This window comes from Chlorella variabilis (assembly GCF_000147415.1).
Source record: "Chlorella variabilis unplaced genomic scaffold CHLNCscaffold_1, whole genome shotgun sequence".
NCBI lineage: Eukaryota > Viridiplantae > Chlorophyta > Trebouxiophyceae > Chlorellales > Chlorellaceae > Chlorella > Chlorella variabilis.
In genome coordinates this window covers 773828-796045 of record NW_005435087.1, presented here as the reverse complement: position 1 = coordinate 796045, position 22218 = coordinate 773828, and the positions used below count along the sequence as shown (strand labels likewise).

Below are 22218 nucleotides of genomic sequence, written 5' to 3'. Positions count from 1 at the left end.
CGACGAAGGTGCCGAAATCTACAGCGGTGCCTCTCTCGGCGGCGGCGACATGCAGAAGCCGCATCCCCACGGCGCGGGCGGCTCCCGCCGCTTCCCGTTTGGCCACGGCGGCCCGCAGCACGAGTCACCTCCGGAACCCGCTCCATGCTGTTGGAGATCTGCATCGGCGAGGGGCCCATGAGCATCCGTGTTTCCTCAGGGGAGCTAGCTGGCGACGGTGATGCTGCCCCATCTCGGCGTCTGGATCATGCCTGATATTGCCCAAGGACTTGCCAGGCCCAGAGCCCGCCACCTGGCCTAGCTTCCAGTGCATCATAGGCGGGAGGGGGGTGCCTGGCTTAGCGGCTGCCTGGGTGGGATGCGCCGGTGAGTGAGGCATGCAGGCGGCAGGTGAGGGGATGAACGCGGCCAAGGCTGGCTGCCCAGCACAGGCCGCTCCGGTTGCTGGTGCAGCAAGCAGCTCCCCTCCCGTGCCTGTCTGTCTGCCTGCCTGCCGGGCCTGCCACATACTGTGTGTGCAGGGTTTGGCGAGCGCTGCCACGAGGTGACCACCACCGCCCTGATCAAGGCGCTAGGGGAGCACATCGGCAGGCCGCTGCAGCTGCGGACGTCGTGCATGCTGTGCTTGCAGGCGCAGCAGAACCGTCCTGGTTGCTGGCTCATCATTGGAACCTATGCCTGTGCCCACTGGCTTCCCGCCTGCCTGCTCATGCCCTAAATATTGTGCCAGAATCGGTTGCCACCCTGCGTGTCCCGCTGCTGGCTTGCAGGTGGAGGATGTGAAGCTGACCGAGCAGCACATCCAGTTCGCAGAGGTGGCCTTCCCGCCCCACATCTCACCCCTGTGCCGCAGCTTCATCCAGCAGGTGCTTCGTGGGCTGGATGGCTGGCTGGGCTGGGCGGCGGTGGGCGGGGGTGGGCTGGGGCTCCCGGTATGATGCAGGCAAACAGCCACACTCAGCCATGCACAGTCTGGCACTGTGCAGCCTGCCCACCTTTTGCCACGTGTGCCTGCAGGCGCTGACCAAGCGGCCAGAGAGCCGCCCCTCAGCGGCGCAGCTGTTCCAGCACCGCTGGGTGCAGCAGCACTACCAGCAGCTGCTAGCGGCGCAGGCACAGGCGCAGCCGGCGGCAGCGACCACGTCGGCAGCGGCGGCGGCGGCGATCGCAGCGGCGGCAGCGTCCAGCGCTGGCGGCGCTGCAGGCGCTCCTCCGAGGAGTCCCCCTTCCCTCATTCTCTCTCTCCAGTTTCTATGTTGGCGTTCTTTCTTCCCTCCAAGTTGTGTGTGCCCCCTGGGCCTGTTATTGTTGTTTGCGACAAACGTGTGTAATGTTAGCAGCTGCTTCGAGAGTGGCAGGAGCAGCGCCGCGACGAACTGGAGTCGCAGCAGGCCCGCCCCACCGCACCTCCCCCAATTTGCTGCTAACTGTTCCAGTTGCGCCAGCTGAGCGCCCGCCGGTTCCCCAGCTGCGCGGAAGGATTGTGCTTCTGCCGCCAGGCCGTCGGTGCCCGCTCATCTCCCCTCCTCCCAACACATCCCGTCAGAGTGGGCATGCTGTGACCTGCCGTTCGGTGCAAACTTTGGAGCTTTTGGAGCTCTTCAGCACGCAAAGCCGCCTGCTGATTATACCCCGCCACACACAGCCACCCATGCCAAGCCAGACTGTTGTATTCTTTGCTTCTCTGCACCCACATGGGTTACCGCACCAAGGCTGTGCGCTTGTTACATGCGAAAGGAAGCTGCCATGATGCACTAGAATGTACACGCCGATGCACGCCTACAGCTGCAACCGCTGCAGCAGCTCTGCCGCCGTGCCCGCTTGCTGGCCCGCTTCCCCCGCCGGCGGCTTGCCTGGCAGCTGCTTGCTGCCGGGACTGGACAGGTTGCCGCTGCTGCGCCCGCCAAAGGAGGTGAGGGAACTGGCACGGGCCGCCAGCTGCAGGCTGCCGCTGCTGCCGCCGCCGCCATAGCTGGTGAAGGAGCTGGCGCGGGCCTGGAGCGGCAGGTTGCCGCCGCTGCTGCCGCCGAATGCAGACGTGAAGCTGGCGCCGCGCTCCTGCACCTGCAGGTTGCTGCTGCTGCCACCGTCTCGTGAGCAGAGGGACGTGAGGGAGCTGGCGCGGCCCACAAGCGCCGCCCCGGGGCTGCTCAGCATCGTTTCCGCCGACGCACGCATCGCCGCCGACGCCGACGCCGCGCCTTCGTCATTCTCCGCCGCCGCCGCAAAGCGGCTGCGTCCAGCAGCCGTCTTGCCACGCACGCCTGCAGCCACGGGCTGCAGGTCGGCAGGCGCAGAGGTGCCGACGGCCGTGCCGCTGCTGCCAGGCGAGACCAGGGGCAGCAGGAAGGGTGTGCGGCCCAACGGGGCGCGCGGCTGCACCACAGGCCGCTGCCGGGGAAGCGGGGTGGTCTTGAGGCCTGGCGTGCCTGGCTGCTCAAAGCAGTCTGGCGCCGCAGCGCCGCTGGCTGCGTCGTCCCCCACGTCAGCTGCAGGCGCCACAGACCCAGCGCCATCGCTGGCGCAGGCAGGGGGTGCTGCTGCTGCGGGGGGCGGCGTGGTGGGGGGCACCCCTGCTGCTGCTGCTGCCGCCACTGCCAGCTCTGCCGCTCCTGCCCCTGCTGGCGGTGGCTGCAGCAAGACGCGAGCCAGGGGGTCGGACACCCGCCGACGAAGCCGCGCTGGCTTGCCGCTGCTGGGCGGCCGGCCGGCGGACAGCAGCCGCACCTGCAAGGCAAGCCAGGCCCCATCCAGCCATCTCAACAAGCCAGACAAAGGCAATGCACGGGAGGGCAGTGCGCTGACGCCACAACGGCTCTGCGGCAGCGGCTTGCAGCAGGACACCACAACCACCACATGCTCACTTCCCCGCCATCGCACCTTGTGCGCCATCTTGGCTTGGGACAGCGGCAGGAAGGGCGCTAGCACGGCCGCCGCCGCCGCAGGCGTCAGCACCGCATTCCCCGCCCCGCCGCCCGCCGTGCCTCCCGGCATGCTCTTGCTCGGCGACGGCGGCTGGCTGACGGTGCGGCGAAGCTCGGGGGTGTGTAGGAGCCCCGCTGCCGCTGCAACCGCCGCCGCCGCCGCCGCTGCCGACATGGTCGCTGCCGCCGGCTGCGCCTGCGCCTGTGCCGCCAGCAGCTGCTGGTAGTGGCGCTGCACCCAGCGGTGCTGGAACAGCTGCGCCGCCGAGGGGCGGCTCTCGGGCCGCTTGGTCAGCGCCTGCAAGCACACGTGGCAAAAGGTGGGCAGGCTGCACAGTGCCAGGCTGTGCATGGCCGAGTGTGGCTGTTTTGCCTGCATCATACCGGGAGCCCCAGCCCAGCCAGCCATCCAGCCCACGAAGCACCTGCTGGATGAAGCTGCGGCACAGGGGTGAGATGTGGGGCGGGAAGGCCACCTCTGCGAACTGGATGTGCTGCTCGGTCAGCTTCACATCCTCCACCTGCAAGCCAGCAGCGGGACACGCAGGGTGGCAACCGATTCTGGCACAATGTTTAGGGCATGGCGGGCAGGCGGGAGGCGAGTGGGCACGGGCATGGGTTCCAATGATGAGCCAGCAACCAAGGCGGTTCCTGCTGCGCCTGCAAGCACAGCAGCAACGTGAGCCGCACCTCAAACGGCGGGCGGCCACAGAGCAGCTCATAAGCCAGGACCCCTACTGCCCACACATCCACCTGCGGGCGGAGCGGGCAGGGGAGCAGGGGAGCCTCAACACCAGGCAGCCCACGCCCCCCTGTGCCGCCTCCATGCAACCGAACCATGACAGGGAACCGGGCAACCGTTCATTTATAAGGCGCCAGCGCCACCACCACACGCCACAGCACCTTGCAGCCGTAGTGTCCAATCTTGTGAGGCGCCAGCCCCAGCCGCTGCATGTCGTCGGGAGACGGCATGCCCACCACCTCTGGCGCCCTGCATAGCACACACCACAGGCCAAACACAAGGTCAAGAACCAATGCATGATGGGCCCCTGCGCCTGAGCCTCACTGCAAGTACTGCCAGGCCCCGCGGTGGTAGGTGCCACCAGCACCCTGAGAGGCGGGAGTGTGCCACACGGCATGCGCAGGCCCTCACATGTAGTCCAGTGTGCCGACCCGCGAGGTGGGCCGCTCCCGCGCCGCATCGATGCTCAGCCCAAAGTCCCCCAGCCGCAGGCTGCCGTCTGCCGCAAACATGATGTTCTCTGGCTTGATGTCCCTGTGCAGGGAGCAGGCGGCGGCAGGCGGCAGGCAGCAGCAGCGGTTCAGGGGCAAGAACCTGGCAGATGCGGGCAAGCAGGGTCAAGCAGGGATGAACGCGGCAAGTAGGCAGCTTCAGGAGAATGGACCGGTGATGGTGCGGGGCACTGAGGTGGAGGCGTGCCCACCTGTGGGCAATGTGGTTGGCGTGGAGGAAGGTGAGGGTAAGCAGCAGCGGCACCACCACGTTGTGGCACACCTCCGCCTCGCCCAGCACGCCGCCGGCACGAACCAAGCGGCGGTACAGGTCGCCGCCTGCGCACAGATGGGCAGGAATGGCGTCCCAGCTGGCTGACGCTCATGTCACCCGTCCTTGCGACATCCTGTCACACAGAACAAGAGCATGCAGCCGAGCTCACCTGCACAGCTCTCCATCACAAGGTGGATGTGGCTGTCGTCCTCAAACGCCCCCAGCAGCTGCACCGTGCCGGTAAACCTGCGGGGAGGGGCGGGGACAGGGCGAGGGCCCTTGCCACGTTAATGCAGATGCGCTCGCAACAAATCCACACTACAACCGATTGAGTGGTCAAGCTGGCCAGGCCGTCAATGCCGTCAAAGCTGCCACCGCATTCAGCCTGCCCCTGTGAAGGTCTCGCCGCGCCAGCTGTCGCCACCTGCCTCAGCACCCAGCGGCCTCGACTCACCCCTGCCGCGCCAGCATGCGGTTGATGTCCACCTCGCGTCTGCAGTTGCGGAAGTGGCGCTTGGCCATCGTGCGCTTGTAGTAGGTCTTAACCGCCACCACACGCCCGCTGCGGGTGTCCAGGTAGTTGTGCACCGTGCTGTGCTTGCCCTTGTGGAGCTCGGCTGCGATTAGGGGCCGGAGGAAGAGGCGGCAAATGGGTACCGTCTCAAGTGCCATGCATGTGTGCTGCAGTGCAGGTCACCGAAAGAAAGCAGCCTGCATGGGGCCTACCCATCTTGGACAGCCCATCCAGGGAGGTGTAGGCGGCTGCGGGCTGCTCCCCCGCCGCCTGCACCTGCGGCAGCTGCTGCACGCCGCCGGGAGCGCTGCTACGGGCGCGGTAGGCTGGCAGCGCCGCCACCCTGCTGCTCTGACACCCCTGCGGGCTCCTGGGGCTGCGGCAGCCACTGCCGCTGCTAAGCGACGCGGTCTGTGCGGCGGGCGTGAGGCGCGAGGCGGCCCGGGGGCTGTCGCCGCCGCCTGCCGCCGCCACCGCCAATGCCAGGCGGTGGGGTGGGCGGGCCTTGTCCTCCCGCCCCTGCTTGTCCCGCGGGGTGAGCCAGAGGTGGCTGAACATCGCGGCCCGTCGACGCCGGCCCTACCGAGCCGGCCCGAGCAGAATGGTCGTTGGGAGTTGCAGTTGCAACTACCGGGGCTGTCCCGCGACCGCCAAACGCAAGCAGAAAAGACCCGCGAGCGAATGCTGGCTGCAGAGGTTGCAGAAATCCGCCTCCCACCCTTAAAAACAGCAATGAGGCTCGCAGCGGGCGAAGCGTGGCGGGCGGCGGCGGCACAAGTTGGGCCGGGTGCTGCAAGAGGCTGTCCATAGTATGCAGCTTTGATCAGAACGCCGAAACAGCAAGTTATTTTATGTAGATGTACATGCACGGCGCTGCGCGATGGGTGGCGCTGGCGCTGTTGACAGTTCTTTTGGTGGCTTGCACACTCGGGTAATCGCGGTGGCGGCGGCAGCACTGGGTGCTCGCCAGCGGCTGGCTGGGTCGGCCCACAACAGAAGACTGCTCGGGCCCTTCCCTGCACTGATCCGCTGGAGACCTTGCCCGCGGTGCCGATAGAGGTGTGCTCCTCCGGCTCCCTGGCGCGCCTGCTGCAACAGCCATACCGTCGCCACGGCGGCCTGCTGCTGTTTGTGGCTTGGACCACTGCAATGCCATGCCATGCCTCATTGCCGCTGTGTGAACAGTTGATAATTACAGGGGGCATTGCGACAGGTAGGCAGGGTAGGCAGGGCAGATGAGGATGCGTCAAACATGAAATGGAAAAGAAGAAAGAAAGGTCAGTACCAGCATAGTCCAGTCAACTCTGTCCTGCCTGTGGCCAGGCACTGGCCGTCTGGTGCACATGCAGGCCTGGGACCTGACCGGCCATCTTGAGGACAGCCTGGCACGCAGGGCTGTCGCGGGGCTGGCTAGCGCACCGGGTCGGCAGCCTCCAACGCCACCACAGTCAGTGTCTCCACCACATCCCCAGGCCGCGCCACGCGCAGCTGCAGCGGCCTGCCGATGTGCTCCCCGAGCGCCTTGATCAGGGCGGTGGTGGTCACCTCGTGGCTGCGCTCGCCAAACCCTGCGCACACAGTTTGTGGCAGGCCCGGCAGGCAGGCAGGCAAGCAGGCTCAGGAGGGAGCGGCTTGCTGCACCAGTGCCCTGCGCGGCCTGCGCTGGTCTGCTAGCCCTTGCCCCGTTCATTCCCCAACCCACCGCCTGCCTGCCTCGCCTGCTTGCACATCCCACCCAGGCATCCGCTCAGCCAGGCACCCCAGTCCCACCTATGATGCAGTCTCCCGAGCGCAAGCCCGCTCGCTCCGCAGGGCTGCCTGGGTGCACCCCCGGCACCAGGATGCCGGCCTCCACAGAGGGGAAGCTGGGGTCGCGCTTGCGGAACTGCGCAGCGCTGTGCCTGTTCAGCTGCAGCAGCAGCAGCCAGAGGACGGGGCTGAGAGGTTGGGCAGCGAGGCAGGCATCGCGGAGTCGAGCAGCCAGGGCGCGGGCTGTCGGGAGGTGCCGCCTCCGGCATCCCGACCGGCTGGCAAGCTGCCCGCACACTGCTGGGCTCGGCGGGCTGCTGGCTGTCCCTAGGGCCATTCACCAGCAACGCCGCTCTGCTCTGGCTCATGCCCACCCATGAACAACAATCAGACACGTATCGCATCAGACACTTACCCCCCCCCACCCCACCCTGCCCCCCACACACACCACCCCCCACCACCCCCGCACACACCGCCGACCCACCTGCAGCATCTTGATGCCCACGTAGGGGCGTATCACGCGGCCGTGGTCCTTCAGCTGCCGCATCACATCCACCGCCGTGTCCACTGGGATAGCAAACGACACGCCGTCTGCGGGGCAGGCAGGGCCGGGGCCGAGCGGCGGGTTGGGCCAGTCAGGCGCACAGCAGGTGGCACCCAGGCTGCACAGCCGGCCGCCAGCTCACATGCGCCTGCCCCCCCAGCAAGCCACCGCAGCACTGTGACGGGGCGCCGCCGCCTGCCGCGCCCCAAACCCGAAGTGAAGCTCTGTAGGGAGGAGCAGGCGCACCTGCCGCCACCGCCTTCATGGCTGAGATGCCCACCACCTCGCCGTACAGGTTGACAAGCGGGCCGCCTGAGTTGCCCTAGAGCCCAGCCAGCATGCACACCCCAGCGGCACCAGTCAGCACAAACAACAAGGCAGGCGGGGGTGGAATACTACTGCCGCAGCCGGCGCCGGCACACCGGTGAACGGCGCTGCAGGTCCCGCCGGACACCCACTGCCCCACGCTGCCACCGCTGTGCTTGACGCCCAGCCCCCGCCACCTTGTCACCTTGTTGATGGCGGCGTCTGTTTGGATGTAGTCGGTGCGGGCTCCCGCCAGGCCCAACTCCACAGCCTTGCGGTCCACGCAGCTGCAGCACACCCGAGGGAGAAGAGGGATGGGAAGAAAGCAGCAGGATGGCGATGCCGGCGGTGAGTGGGTGGGCAGCAGGGAGGCTGAGCGAGCGCGCCACGGCGCCCGCAGCAGCCGCATGTATGCACAGCGGCGGCGGGCGCGCGTCGCACCTGACGATGCCGGCGGTGACGCTGTTCTGCAGGTGCAGCGGGCTGCCCAGCGCCACCACCCACTCGCCCACGCGCAGGTTGGCAGAGCGGCCTGCGCACGGGGCAGCAGGCCAGCCATCTCCTGAAGCTGCTCCCAACAAACATACCCACCGCCCAGGGGACCTCTGGCCGCCGCTGCCACCACGCCGCTGCCACCCCCCGGCCCTCACCCAGCTTGGCGGTGGGCAGCGGCGCGTCGGTCTCCACCTTGATCACAGCCAGGTCGCTGACGGTGTCATAGGAGACGAGGCGGCCGCCAAAGATGCGGCCGTCCTGCGGGGTGCGTGGGCACAGAGCGCTGTGTGGGTGGCGGGGTTGGGGTGGGGTGGGGTGGCAGTGGCAGTGGCAGTGGCAGGGCATGCGCCTGGTAGGCGCAAGGATGGGCCCAGGGCAGGCTGGCGCAGGGCGAGACAGGTGCAGGCAGTGGTGCAGCGAGCCAGGCCCGGAACAAAGGCTGAGAGGGAGGCGCCGAAGTGAGGCAGAGGGCTGGGCCTGCCTGCACACCTGGAGCGTGACGGTGATGCCCTTGCTGCCCGCGCCGGGCGGCGCTGCGGCGCCGCTGCTGCCGCCGCCGCCGCCACCGCTGCCGCCGCTGCCGCTGTTGCCGCCGCCGTAGTAGTGGCGCTGGATGGCGTCTGACACCACATGAGCATTAGTCAGGATGGTGCCTGCAAGGCAGGAGGCCAGGCACAGCAGGAGGGGTCTCAGGGCTAGCAGGCGGCCGTCGAGGTGCAGGCGAGAGCAGCGCCTGCGCCCTGGCGCGGCGGGCGCTTCACGCACGCCCGTCCACCCATCCCGCCACTGCTGCCATCACACCACCGCATGTATGCACACCCACACCCACACGCCCACACGCCGTCCTGCCAGCCCCCACGCCAGCCAGCCAGCCCGCCCCCACGCCAGCCCGCCCCCACGCCCACCGTCTGCATCTACGAGGAAACCGGAACCGCTGCTGCCGACGCCCACAGGTAGCGAGCCGCCGGCCTGCACCATGATGTTCACCACCGCCGGCGCCGCCTTGGCCGCCGCGTCGCTGATGAAGTAGGGGGACAGGCAGCCGCCCAGGGGCGTGGCGCCGCCGCCGCGCTGCTCCGGGGCCGGCGCCGGGGCGCTGGCGCCTCGAGCCTGGGCGTGGGAGTGGGACAGGAAGGAGGGCAGGTAGTCTGCGGGGACAGGCAGAAGGGAACCAGAGGGAAGTGGGCAAGGGTTGAGGGAGAGGTGCAGCGAGTGTGGCTCGAGCCAGGTGCGGACCATGCGGTGGGGAAGCCGGACTGTCGCCGCAGGCGGCCCGCGCACCCGACAGCCACTGCAGCCGCGACGGCCCATCTGCCGCGGCCGCTCCGCTGCCGCCCCGGCTGCCGCCGATGCCCAGGCCGGCACCCATTGCTGCCGCCTCGTTCAGGCCCAGGCTGGGGAGGTGCAGCTGGTCTGATCGCTTGGAGAGGCGGTCGGCCTGCGCGCCCAGCGCGACGCCGCCAACCAGCAGCGCCATGCCGCCCAGCAGGAGTGTGCCTCGGTTCATGGACACAGGGTCGCCCAGGATCTTCCTGGAGGCATGCTGGTGCTGGTGCTGCAACACCTGCTGCTGCTGCTGCTGCAGCAGCGGCGGCTGGGCGTGCTGCTGCAGGCGGGCTAGGGAACCCAGCGGGGGAGGTGGCGCCTGCTGCCCGCCGGCGCCGCCAGCGGCGGCGGCCGGGCCGCCGCCGTTGCTGCTGCTACTGCTGCTGCGGGCCGCTGGCCCCTCCGCTGGCCTGGACTGTAGCCAGTCCAGGCGGCTGCCCGCCCTCAGGGCTCGCCTCATGACGAAGCCTGGCAGCACACAACCCTGGCCGCTTCCTTCGCTGCCGGTTTAGCCGCGTTACTCCGACCCTGCGGGAGGGCCGGGAGCTGAAGAGGGCTTCACAGCGCAACACACGCCCTCACGGCAGAGCTCTGCCTGGGTGCTTCACAACAAGGGCTTTGGGATTCAGCTTGCCGCTAGATTTATGGCGTGAACGTGGGGCTGTATGTCCATTCAGGCGCAGGGACAGGCACCCGGCCAGGAAAGGGCGGCAGGCGGTGACGCGTCGGGGCGCATGAGGGCGGAATGACACGAGCGGAATGCAATCTGCACAATGCACTTGTGATGATGGCCATCTTGAGTTTCCATTCCTGAGGGTGATTCGCGGATGGTTCTGTGCAGGACCCGCCTTCCAGGCTCGCAGCGCTCCGCCGCCGCTTACGGTGCAGGCTCTGTGGGCCGCCTGTACCTGCTGGGGCCTGGAGATCCGTTGAGGCCATTGTATGAACGCATCAATTGGCATCGTGAGAGCAGCACCACCAGCCATACATGTTATGTTTTCAGTCGGGTAGAAGGTCTGCCTGCGGCGGCGGCTTAGAGGCGGCGGGCACGGCCGCACGGAACAAGCCATGATCGATGCCCCGACACATCCCTGGTCACACATCACATTGACCAGGCGCCCAGGAGGCTCGGACGACGGAGATCGGAGGGGGCCCTGCTGCGTGCTGCGGACAGAGCCGTGCAGTCGGAGCAGCGGCTATCGCAGCTGTTGGCGTCCCCCAGCACCTCACATTGGCCTGCAGCTGCTTTGTTGTTTGATCTCCAGCTGCCCAGCCTCCCCTGTGGTGCCCTGGGGTCTCCTCTGGCGCCGCTGCAGTTGTTGGAGCGCCCTGTGCGTTTCGTGTCGTCACCCCGTGAAATCTAGCGTGTCGATCGCCTGAACGGCGCGGCGCCCAGGCCACCTAGGAGCTCTGTGAGCCAGTAGCAGCGCCAGGCCACCATGCGGTCCTCCGCCAACTTGCTCGGGCAGGGCGCCTTTGCGACTGCACCGATGTGCCGGGCTGGTGAGTCGAGCACTGGGCCAGCCGGCACCCCCACCAGAGCGTTGGGGGTTGGGTGGGGCTCAGCGCCCTGGCTGGAGCCCGTCTCCGCAGCTCGGGGCTTGGATCTGCCTCCGTGCTCATGGCCCCGAGCGCTCATGGCGCGGCGCTGTGCAACGCAGCCCCAAGTGCCTGCCGCCGCCGCCTCCCGCCGGCTTGGCGCCCGCCGCCTCGCAACTCCGCCGCCTCCTGCCGCTGCTCCCCTCCTGTGCGCAGGCCGCGCGGGCCGCGGCGGCCACCTGCGCGTGGTGGCAGCGGCCGGCGGCAAGACGCGGCGGCGCAGCGAGCCCGCGTCTGCGGGTTCGGGAGACGAGGACATGTGGCGGCTGCACCAGGAGCTGCTTGACCAGGCGAGAAGGAGCCTGCTGCCGCCTGCCGCTTGCCCGCTGCCGCCGCCGCATTTGGCATGCTGCCGCGCTGCACGTCGCGCAGCTGGAGGCGGCGGGCAGCGATGTGCTGCCGTAGCCGCCGAGCAGTCGCCTGTGCCAGCTGCAGAGTGATTGGGGTGGTCCCAGTCTGCACAGCGCCAGCTTGCGCCGCTGCTGCGCATGCGGCTGACTGGCCTCCCGCCCCCGCTGCGCCTCCGCGTGTGTGCAGATAGAGGAGCGGAAGCGGGCGCAGCAGGGGCTGCTGCAACAGCTGGGACAGCCCGCGCCCGCCAAGGCGGCGGCAGTCGCGCCGCCGCCGCCGCCGCCTGCTGCGCCACCCCGTGCCGCCGCACCGCCACCCCCTCCTCCCGTGGCGGCCGCGCCGCCGCCACCGGTAGTGCAGCCGCCGCCGCCAGCGATGCAGCCGCCGCCACCCGTCGCGCCTGTGCGCCCCGTCGCCGCCCCGGCAGCCCCTGCCGCGCCGCCCCGACCCGTCGCTCCACCCCCTGCCGCCCCCACCCTGCCCACGCCCACGCCAGCCTTCCCGCGGCCCACGCCCACCCCGGCCTTCCCCCGCCCAACCCCCGTGCCAGCCGTGACGCCCAAAGTGTTCGAGATGCCGTCGGCGCCGCCGCCGCCGCAGCCGCGCTTCCAGCCCCCTCCACCGCCGCAACCCGTGGCGCAGGTGCAGGAGCCTGTGGCGCCTCCCGCGCCCGCAGAGCCTCCCAAGCCCGTCAACCCCAACGCCATGAATGTGGTGTTTGTGGGGGCGGAGTGCGCGCCCTGGTCCAAGACAGGTGGGCCTGAGCTGGCTGGGCTGGAGGGAGAGGGTGGGAGGGTGGGAGTCGGTGGCATGGGGGGGTGGGGTGGAGGCGCGTGCGCGTGGCTTCGAGGGCTGCGGCGTTTCAGAGGTGCCGGCTCTGTTCCGTGCTGCCAGCCGTGCTGCGGCCACCGGGGTGGCGCCGGCTCCGACTGGGCGCGGCGGCGGTCGCCACAATGCCTGCACCCCCAGAACCAGAACACCCATATGCACACCTGCGTACACACACACGCACGCACGTGTCTGCGCGTCCTCCTGCCCGCAGGCGGCCTGGGCGACGTGATGCAGGCCTTGCCCAAGGCGATGGCGGCGCGTGGCCACCGCGTGATGTGCATCGCGCCGCGCTACAAAAACTACGACGTGCGCCGAGCAGGGAGGGATGGGGGCGGGCAGCGGGGGAGGCGCAGCTGCATCAGCTGCTCGCGGGGAGTGGGGGGGAGGGGAGGGTCGGCACGCGGAGGGAAACAGGGGGCCGGCCGGGCTGGGGCTGGTGGCAAGGGAAGCGCGATTGCTTCCATTGCCACATGCGTGCTGCGGGGCGCCATCCCACCCGCCGCCGCCCTGCTGCCTGCCTGCCTGCCTGCCTGCCTGTGTGCAGGATGCGTGGGAGACGGGTGTGCGGCACCGCATGAAGGTGTATGACAGCGACCAGGAGGTGGGTGGTGGAAGTGGGGGTGGGGTGGAGGTGGGGGTGGGGTGGAGGTGGGGCGGGAGTGGAGGTGTACATCATGTGCAGGAGGGATGGCAGGCGGCCTGTCTGGCCAGGTAGGGGTGGCGGGCTTGCACCTTGAGCTCAACAGCGCCCTGCTCAGCCCTGCGGCAAGCGTGTCGGCCCTGGTGTGCTGGTGACACACCCTGTACCGCCTCCTGTACCGCCCCCACCCGTACCGCAGGTGGGCTACTTCCACGCCTACCAGGATGGGGTGGACTATGTGTTTGTGGACCATCCCTCCTTCCACGCCTGGGCAGGTGGGGCTTCTCTTGCTGTTCTCCTCATCTTTTGTGTGTGCCATCGGGAGCTGAGCTCTGGCGCCGCCGCCGCCGCTGGTGGCGCTCTGCCTTTCGCCGCCGCCTTCCTGCCGTGCCCCTGGCCGCTGCCGCCTTCCGGCCGCCCACCCAGCCCTGCATCCTCTCGCCCGCGCCCCGCTTTCCCAACTCCCCGCCACCGCCCCACCCATGTTATGCAGCCGAGATCTACGGCGGCAGCCGAGAGGACATCTTGTTCCGCTGCGCTCTGCTGAGCAAGGCGGCGCTGGAGGCGCCCTGGGTGGTGCCCTGCGGCGGCGCCGTGTATGGCGAGGACAACCTGGTGTTTGTGGCCAACGACTGGCACACCAGCCTGCTGCCCTTCTACCTCCAGGTCAGCCGCCAGCAGCCGCCAGCTGGCAGCGCCAGGGTGCAGGGGCTGCGGGGCGCGGGCAGGGCGTTGCGGGGCGTGGGCAAGAGCACGGCCCATTGCACATGTGGCACCGTGCTGCCTGCCGCCACAACCCAGCACAGGGACCCCACGCACACACGCACGCGCACACACACACACCTCCCTCCCCAACCACCCCGCAGGCCCACTACCGGGACCACGGCAAGTACCACTTTGCCCGCTCCGTGCTGGTACTGCACAACGTGGCGCACCAGGGTCGCGGCCCCATGGACGACCTGAGCCACCTGGAGGTGCCGGAGCAGTACAAGGAGCTGTTCAGGTGCGGTACGGACGTTGTGACGGGGCGGTACGGGTGGTGAGGCTGGGGGTGGTGGTCGTGGTGTGCTGGTGCCGCTGGTGCTGGTGCTGTGAGGCAGCGCGGCAAGGGGCAGCTCGCTCCGACCCTGCCAGATGCCTGCCGCAGCGTTTTGCTGCACCCCTCGCCTCCTGGCTCAACCGCTCGCCTGCCGCTGGCGCCGCCCGCCCCTGCTGTGCAGGCTGGACGACCCTGTGGGCGGGGAGCACATGAACATTATGAAGGCTGGGGCCATTACGGCACACAGGTGCGCCAGCTGGCAGGAAGCTGGGCTGGGGAAGGGGTCGGTCTGGCTGGCAGGTGCTGCCTGCCTGAAGGGATGCCCGGCACGCCTGGAGCCCGGCACGCCTGGAGTTTGCTGCCCCCCTCCCCTGCTGGATCCAACGCAAAAGGAGCCCTGCAGCCGAACATTGTGCTTGTCGCCGTCACCACCATCAGCACATCATGCACGCACCACACCCGCCCCTCCACCGCCGCAGGATGGTGGCTGTGAGCCACGGGTACGCGTGGGAGTGCCAGACGCAGGAGGGCGGGTGGGGCCTGCACGGCATCTTCCAGGAGCACGCCTGGAAGCTGCGGGGGGTGGTCAACGGCATCGATTACCAGGAGTGGAACCCCACGGTGGACCCTCACCTGCAGTCGGGCGAGTCCCTTCTTGCCCTGCCCTGCGTGCCTTGCTGTGGCTGGCGCTGGCATCCGGAAGATGCCGCGGAGAGGAGAGATGGCGGCGCCAGCCGGCTGCTGGTCGGGAGGATTCCGCCAGGCCTCTGCCCTTTGGAGGCGCCTGCGTAGACTCGCCCTGCGTCCCTCGCGTCACGTGCCGCCGCGTGTACCGCCCTGGTGCCTCCTTGTACTGCAGATGGGTACTGCAACTATGACGTGGCCAGCCTGGACAAGAAGCGGCAGTGCAAGGAGGCGCTGCAAAGGGTGCGGCCAGCGCCGGCGGCAGGCAGCCAATGCCCGCACGCAGCGGCACCCGTGAACCCGCCACTGTGCTGCCGCCCTCCAGAAACCTCCCTCCCACCTCCTTTTCTGCTCCCGGTCCCGCCTCCCCTTGTCACCCCCCTCTTGCCTGCCGCGTGTGCAGGAGCTGGGGCTGCCTGTGGACGCCAGCATCCCCATGATGGGCTTCATCGGGCGCCTGGACTACCAGAAAGGCGTGGACCTGATCAGGGACAACTACGACTGGCTGATGAGCGGTGCGTGCTGTGGGTGGATGGCGGTGGCGGTGGCGGCGGTGGGTGGTGGCGGTCGCGCTGGGTGTTTGTGGGCCGGTTCCATCTCTGGGTCGTGCCTCGTCCTGCCAGGAAGTCGGTGCTTTGGCGGCCGGCGTTCTGTCGCCGAGCAGGGCGCTGACGCCTTGCCTGCCTCTCTGGCTCCCCGTCGGCTGCAGAGGGCGTACAGCTGGTGCTGCTGGGCAGCGGTCGCGAGGACCTGGAGGCCGCTCTGAGGTGGGGCGGGGGGGTGGCAGGAGCGTGTGGGTGGGGCGCCAGGCTCGGTGTGCGTATGCATGGTGGCGGCGTAGGGACGCCACACCTTGATGATCCCAGCATGCCGGCGCCTGCTGCCTGCCTGCTGGGAGAGCGCGTGGTCGGGCCTGGCGGCATGCATGCGTGTGCTGAGCATGCGCTGCTGGCTGCCGCCCCCCCGTGTGCAGGGACATGGAAGCCCGCAACCACGACAAGTGCCGCGGCTGGGTGGGGTTCAGCGTGAAGATGGCGCACCGCATCACCGCGGGCGTCGACCTGCTGCTGATGCCCTCGCGCTTCGAGCCCTGCGGCCTCAACCAGCTGTATGCCATGGCTTACGGCACAGGTGGGGCCTGACGGGCGGAAGCGTGCGACCGCGGCCGAGCTCGGGCCGCCTGCATGTGCTCGCTGCTCTCCACCTGCCTCTGACGTCTCATGCTCGTCCATCTGCCGCGCCTGCAGTGCCGGTTGTGCACTCTGTGGGCGGCCTGCGCGACACCGTCAAGCCCTTCAATCCCTTTGAGAAGAGCGGCACGGGTGAGCAGGGGCTGGCCGCGGCTGCCTGCCGCCTGCTGCTCGCTTTGCTCCCGCTTGGCCAGCCTCCCGCCCCAGCCCTGCTCCTCCGCTCTTCTCCCCCTCACATGCCCGCCGCGCGCCACATTGCAGGCTGGACCTTTGAGATGGCCGACGCCGGTCGCTTCCGCAACGCCCTGGGCGACGCGCTCTACACCTTCCGCGAGCACAGGGACAGCTTCAGGTGTGGGGGTTGACCCACGGCCACCGCCCCTACTAGCAGTACTGCAGCCAAGCCCGCCGCTTGCTTGCGAAGCGCACACACCGGTGGCTAACTCGGGCCCTCCTGCCCGCGCGGCCTCCCCTCGCCTCTCCCTCCTGTGCCCGGCTGCTGCAGGGGCCTGCAGGAGCGGGGCATGGAGCAGGACCTGAGCTGGGAGCACGCCGCAGAGCAGTACGAGGATGTGCTGCTGCAGGCCAAGTTCCAGTGGTGAGGCGGTACCGTACCGCAACAGTGTACTGCAGATGTCTGGAGCGTGAGTCCTGTTGAACGGCAATGGCGGCGGGCCGAGGCCCTGCCGCCAGCCAGTTGCCACATTGCCGCGCCAGCGACCAGCGGCAGCGCTCCGCAGGCCATGCTGAAGGAGCGTGCCATGCACCGGCGCTGCCGAGCATTCTTTCTTGTCGGATCCCCATTTTTGCCTCCACTGCCCCCATTTTTCGCCGCCTCCCCGGCCTGCGCCGGGCCGAAGCGCAGCACTACGCATTCCACAAGGCATGGCAGCTGATACTAGCCATGCACCCCGCCCCTTCTTTTTCATCCCAGCCGGGCCCAACTGGGGCGCAATCCCCAACACCATTTTTTGGCCTGCTGCTCCCACCACACAAGCTTCTGTGCCCTGCATAATGGCAGGCCTCTTGAGCGCGGGCGCATGCCCCTCCCAACGCCCTCCCATGCCGCACCAGTGCCCTGTGTACAGCCCCGGCCGTGCACAGACCTTCGCCAAACACATGTTCCTGCCAGCCCCTCACTGCATCATCGCACATGCACAGCTGTACCCCCTGTGCCATACCACCCCCCGGTTTGAGTGACCGCAAGCCCCCGCCGCCTCTCCTGTATTTCATGAGGGATGGTGAATGATCACCACCCCACCCCGTTTTGTTTGGATTGCGTAGAGGCAGTGCATTGCTGTTCTCGCCCCTTTGGTTGATGATGGCCCCTCCTGGCCGCCACACCAGTACGCTGCGTCAGGAGCAGCCTTGCATTGTGTAAGAATTTGATCGGGAAGTAGGCAGGTCTTGAGTGTTGCGCTTGAGTGTTGCGCTGCCAGCGGGAGCTGAGTCAGCGAGCTGAGTCAGCGTCTAACCCGCCTCCGCTTCTGTGGGCTTGGTGCACCGTGTATGGCCAGAGCGTTTCTACTCGAGCAAGGAGACGAGCAGACAGGTGTTTGCTAGTTCATCGCCAGCAAAACCAGGACCCCTGAACCGCAGGAAGGCCTCTGCAGCCGTCCAAGGCAAGGTGCATCTTGTGGTTTTGCCTGCTCCCAAGGACAAGACCGCGTCGCGCTGCCGGGTGAAGGAGGGAGCCGCTCAGAGAGCTCTGCAGGCCATGCCTCTGCTGCAGCACCCGCAGCCACCATGAGCCACAGGCGGCCGACGCTCAACGATGCCGAGGCGCTGGAGGAAGAGGCCGCTCAGAGCCCCCGCAAGAGGACCCGCTTTGTGGAGCTTCAACCGGCGGCAGACGACCCAGGCAAGACATCAGGCCGACTCCCCCTGCCCTCAGGGCTTTCGAGCTGCTGCGGCCCGCCCTCCTCTACAGTCTCGCAGCGCCGGAGTACAATTTATGGACCCCTGCATGCAGCCGACGGCATCGACGAGGAGGTGCCGGGCAGCGTGCGGGCGGATGTGGAGCCGCTGGTGCTCGGGGACCGGCCCTTTGAGCCCTGCCCGCCGGGAGGCGAGTAGGCACTGCCGGCCCAGGGCCAACCGGACGCTGTGCTGTCGCGCTCTGGCTGCTGCCCAGCACATCTGCGCCGCGCATGGGGTGGCACAAGCGCACGTCATGCGGAGCAGTCGCTCGCACATCGTGGATTCACCCGCGTGGATTCACGGGGCGCTGCCCCCCCTTACTCGCAATAGGGCCTGGCATGCAGCGGGCCGGCATGTACTACCATGCTGCCTCCTGGGTTCATGCGCTGTGGCCTTCCGCTCCCCGCTGCAGACCCCGCGCTCAGCGCCAGCCACGCTGCCTCAGACCCCGGCTTTGCGAGGGCGCAGCGAGCCCTGCTGCGGCAGAGCCGCCAGCAGCAGGGCACGCTGGGGGAGGCGCTCAGGGTGGGGCTGGCAAGCCTTGAAGTGCACAGGACATGGGGCCCAGCGCTGGCGCCAGGCACCCCCGCCAGGCCTGCCAGGCACATTTTGACGTTGCGATTATGTCAAGAACCAAAGCTGCAACGGCTGCTGCACCCTTGCAGGCGCAGGAGCTGTATGACCAGCCCGAGGAGCCTGTGAACGAGGCGGGAGATGTGGTGGAGCCTTTCCACCTGCGCCGGGAGCTGTCGGTAGGCGGGGTCCCGACGAACCATGCGGCTGAGGCTTGGGAAGCATTGGGCCGTGCCTCAGCGACCTGCTGCACGTCCTCACTCCCATGCCTGGCCCCACTGCCCCGCCCCGTGATGTGCACACACCACCATCACCACAACCACCACCGCCCTGCAGGAAGGCTACTTTGACCCCGCCGGCACCTACATCGAGTATGGGCGTGCGGAGGAGCAGGATGCCTGGCTGGACTCGATTGACGGTGAGCTCAGCCCAGCGCAAGGGCCCAACGTTGCGCGGCCCTTACTCTGGCTGCAGCGGGGCAGCAGGAAACGCTGACTCCGCTCGGAGATGCGCTGAAGCCCGCTGCTTAGCCTTGACGCTGCGCCGCCCTGCGCCCTGCTGCAGACCGGGCGCAGGGCACCGATCGCGGCACGGGCTGGCGCCTGCCGTACCCGAACGAGCCTGTGTCTGAGCCGCCGCCGCTGACGCCGCGCCAGCTGGAGCCGTACCTGTCCCGCCTGCTGGGCCTGCTGCAGCCGGGGGAGACGGTGCCGGCGGCGCTGAGGTGGGGAGTAGGAGGCACTGGTTGCTGGGGCCCAGGTGCACTGCTGCAGTGCGGCAGAGAGCGCCCGTGGGTGCGGCAGAGAGCGCCCCAGGGGCCCTTCCCTGCCGCACATGCCGGCCAGGCCACACAACAGGACGTGCTGCCTGGCTGGCTGGCTTCCTGCTGGTGCAGGCGGCTGGCGGGTGGCGGCCCCGTGCTGGAGAAGTTTGCCAGCAAGGAGGAGGCCCTCCGCTTCTTCCAGGAGCGAGTGCGCAGCGGGCATGCAGGCAAGCTTCGGCAGGCAGGGGGCTGCCGTGGCCCTCCCTGTGCGGCAACGGTTGTGCCGCTGGCCCATTGGCATGAGGTGCAATGCCCCTGCCTGCCTGCCTACCTGGACCTGCCTGCAGTGCCGCCGGGCAATCACCAGGAATTCCAGGAGCTCACAGGTGGGTGTGGGCCAGCATCTTCAGTGCAACCTGGCGCAGGCGCAGGGTGCGGCGGAGGCCTTGCATGGCAGCGCTGCTCACCCCCACGGTGAGCTGCGGGGAGCAGGCAGCTGCAAATGCACCGCAACGATCAAGCCGCCTGCGTACCGCTGGGCCCGTCTCTGGTCGCCACATGGCCTGGCTGCAGAGGCGGCTGAGGTGCTGTTTGACCACGGGCACAGCGGCGTGTACGCATCCACCCGAGAGGAGCTGGGGCAGCGCCTGTCGGCGGCGCAGCAGGCGCAGCGCGCCCCGCCCGCTGCCGCGCCCCCTCCGCACGAAGCCGCCGCGGCGGCTGCAGAGTTCGGCAGGCCTCCACAGGCGGCAGCCGCGGTGGAGGGCCAGGGAGGCGGCACGGTGGCAGGGGGCTTGAGCTCAGCGGGCGGCGGGCGGCGCCACCACCACGTGCCGCCCGCGGCGTCGCCTGCCGCGGCGGCAGAGCCTCCTGTATCCCCCGACATTCCGTCTATGCCCAGCGGGGAGCGCACCGCGGCCACCACCCGCGGCGGCGCCGGCGTGGCGGCGGCGGCCCACGGCTTTGCCGCGGAGCTGCCACGGGATGTGCTGGAGGAGCGGCCCGCCAGCCTGGCGCCGCCCAAGGCGAGTGGGGGAGCCAGAGGCTAGCGCCATTGAATCTGCTCAACCGAGCAGCCAAAACTTGTCGACTCTTGGGAATGCTTCATTACAGGGCTGGAAGGCTGCCTTGTCTCCCCTGAGCTGCTCTGCGCTGTGTGTGGCTGCCCCGCAAGCTGCGGCGCAGGAGGTGGAGCTCGGCCTGGGGCTGCCCGCCGCCGCCCCCACCGCCCTGGAGCTTGACAGCCAGCACCGCGAGGCAGCGGCGGCTGCCACGGGGGACGCTGCCGCCGGCAGCGGGGACGAGCTGGAGAGGCTTCGTCTGGTGCAGCAGCTGCGCCAGCACCACGCGGCTGCCGTGCCAGAGGCGCAGGCTGCCCTCGAGGCGGCCCTGTATGGCAGCTTTGCAGACAGGCTGCCGCAGGGGCAGGAGGCGGCTGCAGCTGCTGTGCTGGTGAGCAGGGGCGGGGGCAAGGGTTCACGGCGGCGCAACCGCCTTCAGCAGGAGGCAGTGCTGTGCTTTTTCGCCTGGCCATGCTCGGCCGCTCGCTAGCAAGTGCGGGCCCTGCCACCAAGAGCAGCCGTGAAACTGCTGGCACGGCGTCGCCGCGCCCCTCCCTTGCCCCTGCAGGGCTATCAGGCCGGCGAGCAGCTGGGCCGTGGCGCCCGAACCGGCGAGGCCCAAAGGGCTGCTGCAGGTACCGGCTCCCCTGGGCCCCCGCCCGGCAGCCCGCCTGGTGCTGGTGATCCAACCGGGGTTGGCTCTGATGCTGGTGCCGTGCCACCCGAGGCCCGCTCGCCAGCGCTGCTCACCTCCAGTGCAGCGGCCAGCGCCAGCCTGCCAGGCCCGGCGAGCAGGGTGCCTGGCCAGGCGGCGGGCGGCCACACGGCGGCCTCCGCCGCGGGCAACGTGGCGTTGCTGGCCGGCATGGTGCAGCCGGCGGTGCGCGGCAGCGAGGCGGGGGCGGCCTTGGGTGGCAGGCTGATCAGCGTGGGGCGCATGCTCGGGGAGCAGGAGGCTCAGGTGGGGGCTTGGCGCAGTGCGGTAGGGCTGGGGTGGCTTTCCTCTCCCCATTTTCCCCATCTTTCCCGTGCCTGCTCCCTCCTCCGTGCGCCCAGCCTGCAGCAGCAGAAACGTGGGCATCAGCAGCCCTGCCTGCCCGCCTGCCCGCAGGAGATGCACCCCAAGCGCGGCAGCACGCGGGTGCCAGCCCAGCAGGCACAGCAGCGGGTGGCATGGGACAATGAGGCCGCGAACCTGGCGGCGCCTCGGCGCCAGTCTGCCGAGCAGTGAGGCACTGAAGGCGTCGGCAGGACGGGCGCAAAACGTGGCATTACAAGAAACAAAGGGAGGGTGGCGGTGCCGGACATCAATAGTAGGGCAGGCAGGGAAGAATAAAGTGAATCAGGGGACCGACTGAATGAGTGGGCAGTGCTGCGCCCGAGTGTGTCACCGAGATGGGCGGGCAGCGCAGTGGCCAAGTGCTGGTGCCAATGGGCCAAGCCAGGGATGGGTGGAGCGGGTACAGGCGCTGAAGGGGTGGTGGTGCAAGTACAAATACAAAATCCATGTCAATTGGAGGCAAAGTGCGGCACATGAATGCGGCAAGAGATAGCAATGTGTTCGGGGCCACTGGATCTGTCGGGCAGAACAGCTGTCGGGCAGAACTGCTTCCCCAGCTAGGCTAGGGGGGGGCAGCGGCGTGCGTGTGCTGTCCCCCAGGGGGCTGCTCAGTGTGCGTGCGGCTTGGCGGGAGGGCCCCCCACCAGCAGGGCCGCCCTCCTGGCGTTGTTGGCGTTCATGTACGCCATGCCCGCCACAGCCAGGCCGTAGTAGGTGCGGGTGGCAAAGGCGGAGGGCTGGAGGAGGACCAGCAGGCCCAGCAGGGCGTGAGGGACCAGCCTGCGCGGGGAAGAGTGGAGGGGTGCGTGTGGAGGCAGACGTGAGCATGCCTGCTGGCGGTGCTTGGCTGGGTGGCGGCTGGGTGGCTGCGGGCGCGGGGCGGTGTGCAGCAGCCCCAAGAACAGCTGGGGCAGGGGGGCTTGTGCATTCAATCGGCTGGGCACAGGCGAGCGGGAAGGTGAGCCCCAACGCAAACAGTGCCCACACCCTTGGGCCAGCAGGCCGCACCTGAACAGCACAAACGTGGCACGGTCGGCGGCAGCCACCGCCGCCGCCGCGGCCGTCAGCCTGCCGCCGCCGGCGCCGGCGCCGGCCAGGGCCAGCAGCTTGCCGCCCAGGCGGCACACGCTGTTGACCTCGCT

The 22218-nt window shown here is 68.9% G+C and overlaps 5 protein-coding genes across 5 annotated transcripts; 3 read left to right on the top strand and 2 right to left on the bottom strand.

The window, feature by feature from the left end:
• Window positions 1-377: 377 nt before the first annotated feature.
• On the top strand, window positions 378-1449 carry CHLNCDRAFT_133082 (hypothetical protein; the record flags this gene model as incomplete). Its single annotated transcript, XM_005852011.1, has 5 exons — window positions 378-390; window positions 522-544; window positions 771-866; window positions 1018-1181; window positions 1437-1449. The coding sequence occupies 5 exons, from the start codon at window positions 378-380 to the stop codon at window positions 1447-1449; spliced, it is 309 nt and encodes a 102-aa protein (XP_005852073.1).
• A 330-nt stretch (window positions 1450-1779) lies between these two features.
• On the bottom strand, window positions 1780-5503 carry CHLNCDRAFT_133081 (hypothetical protein; the record flags this gene model as incomplete). Its single annotated transcript, XM_005851669.1, has 10 exons — window positions 1780-2727; window positions 2881-3222; window positions 3350-3445; window positions 3615-3677; window positions 3828-3915; window positions 4078-4200; window positions 4370-4496; window positions 4601-4677; window positions 4886-5048; window positions 5158-5503. The coding sequence occupies 10 exons, from the start codon at window positions 5501-5503 to the stop codon at window positions 1780-1782; spliced, it is 2373 nt and encodes a 790-aa protein (XP_005851731.1).
• Window positions 5504-6692: 1189 nt separating this feature from the next.
• CHLNCDRAFT_18457 (hypothetical protein) lies at window positions 6693-8077 on the bottom strand (the record flags this gene model as incomplete). Its single annotated transcript, XM_005851668.1, has 5 exons — window positions 6693-6854; window positions 7179-7285; window positions 7485-7560; window positions 7750-7831; window positions 7986-8077. Coding segments are annotated over 5 exons (519 nt in total), but the record flags the coding sequence as incomplete, so codon positions are not given.
• Window positions 8078-11990: 3913 nt separating this feature from the next.
• On the top strand, window positions 11991-16298 carry CHLNCDRAFT_6734 (hypothetical protein; the record flags this gene model as incomplete). Its single annotated transcript, XM_005852010.1, has 15 exons — window positions 11991-12069; window positions 12358-12452; window positions 12691-12747; window positions 12986-13061; window positions 13280-13452; window positions 13653-13789; window positions 14007-14072; window positions 14305-14504; window positions 14685-14752; window positions 14913-15024; window positions 15219-15276; window positions 15483-15640; window positions 15757-15831; window positions 15961-16051; window positions 16205-16298. Coding segments are annotated over 15 exons (1539 nt in total), but the record flags the coding sequence as incomplete, so codon positions are not given.
• A 1574-nt stretch (window positions 16299-17872) lies between these two features.
• On the top strand, window positions 17873-21247 carry CHLNCDRAFT_133077 (hypothetical protein; the record flags this gene model as incomplete). The annotated part of the gene is made up of 12 exons (XM_005852009.1): window positions 17873-17882; window positions 18032-18144; window positions 18285-18371; window positions 18529-18610; window positions 18757-18916; window positions 19088-19163; window positions 19303-19387; window positions 19529-19984; window positions 20130-20407; window positions 20585-20651; window positions 20778-20977; window positions 21128-21247. 12 exons carry the CDS (start codon window positions 17873-17875, stop codon window positions 21245-21247), a joined length of 1734 nt encoding a protein of 577 aa, XP_005852071.1.
• Window positions 21248-22218: the final 971 nt, after the last annotated feature.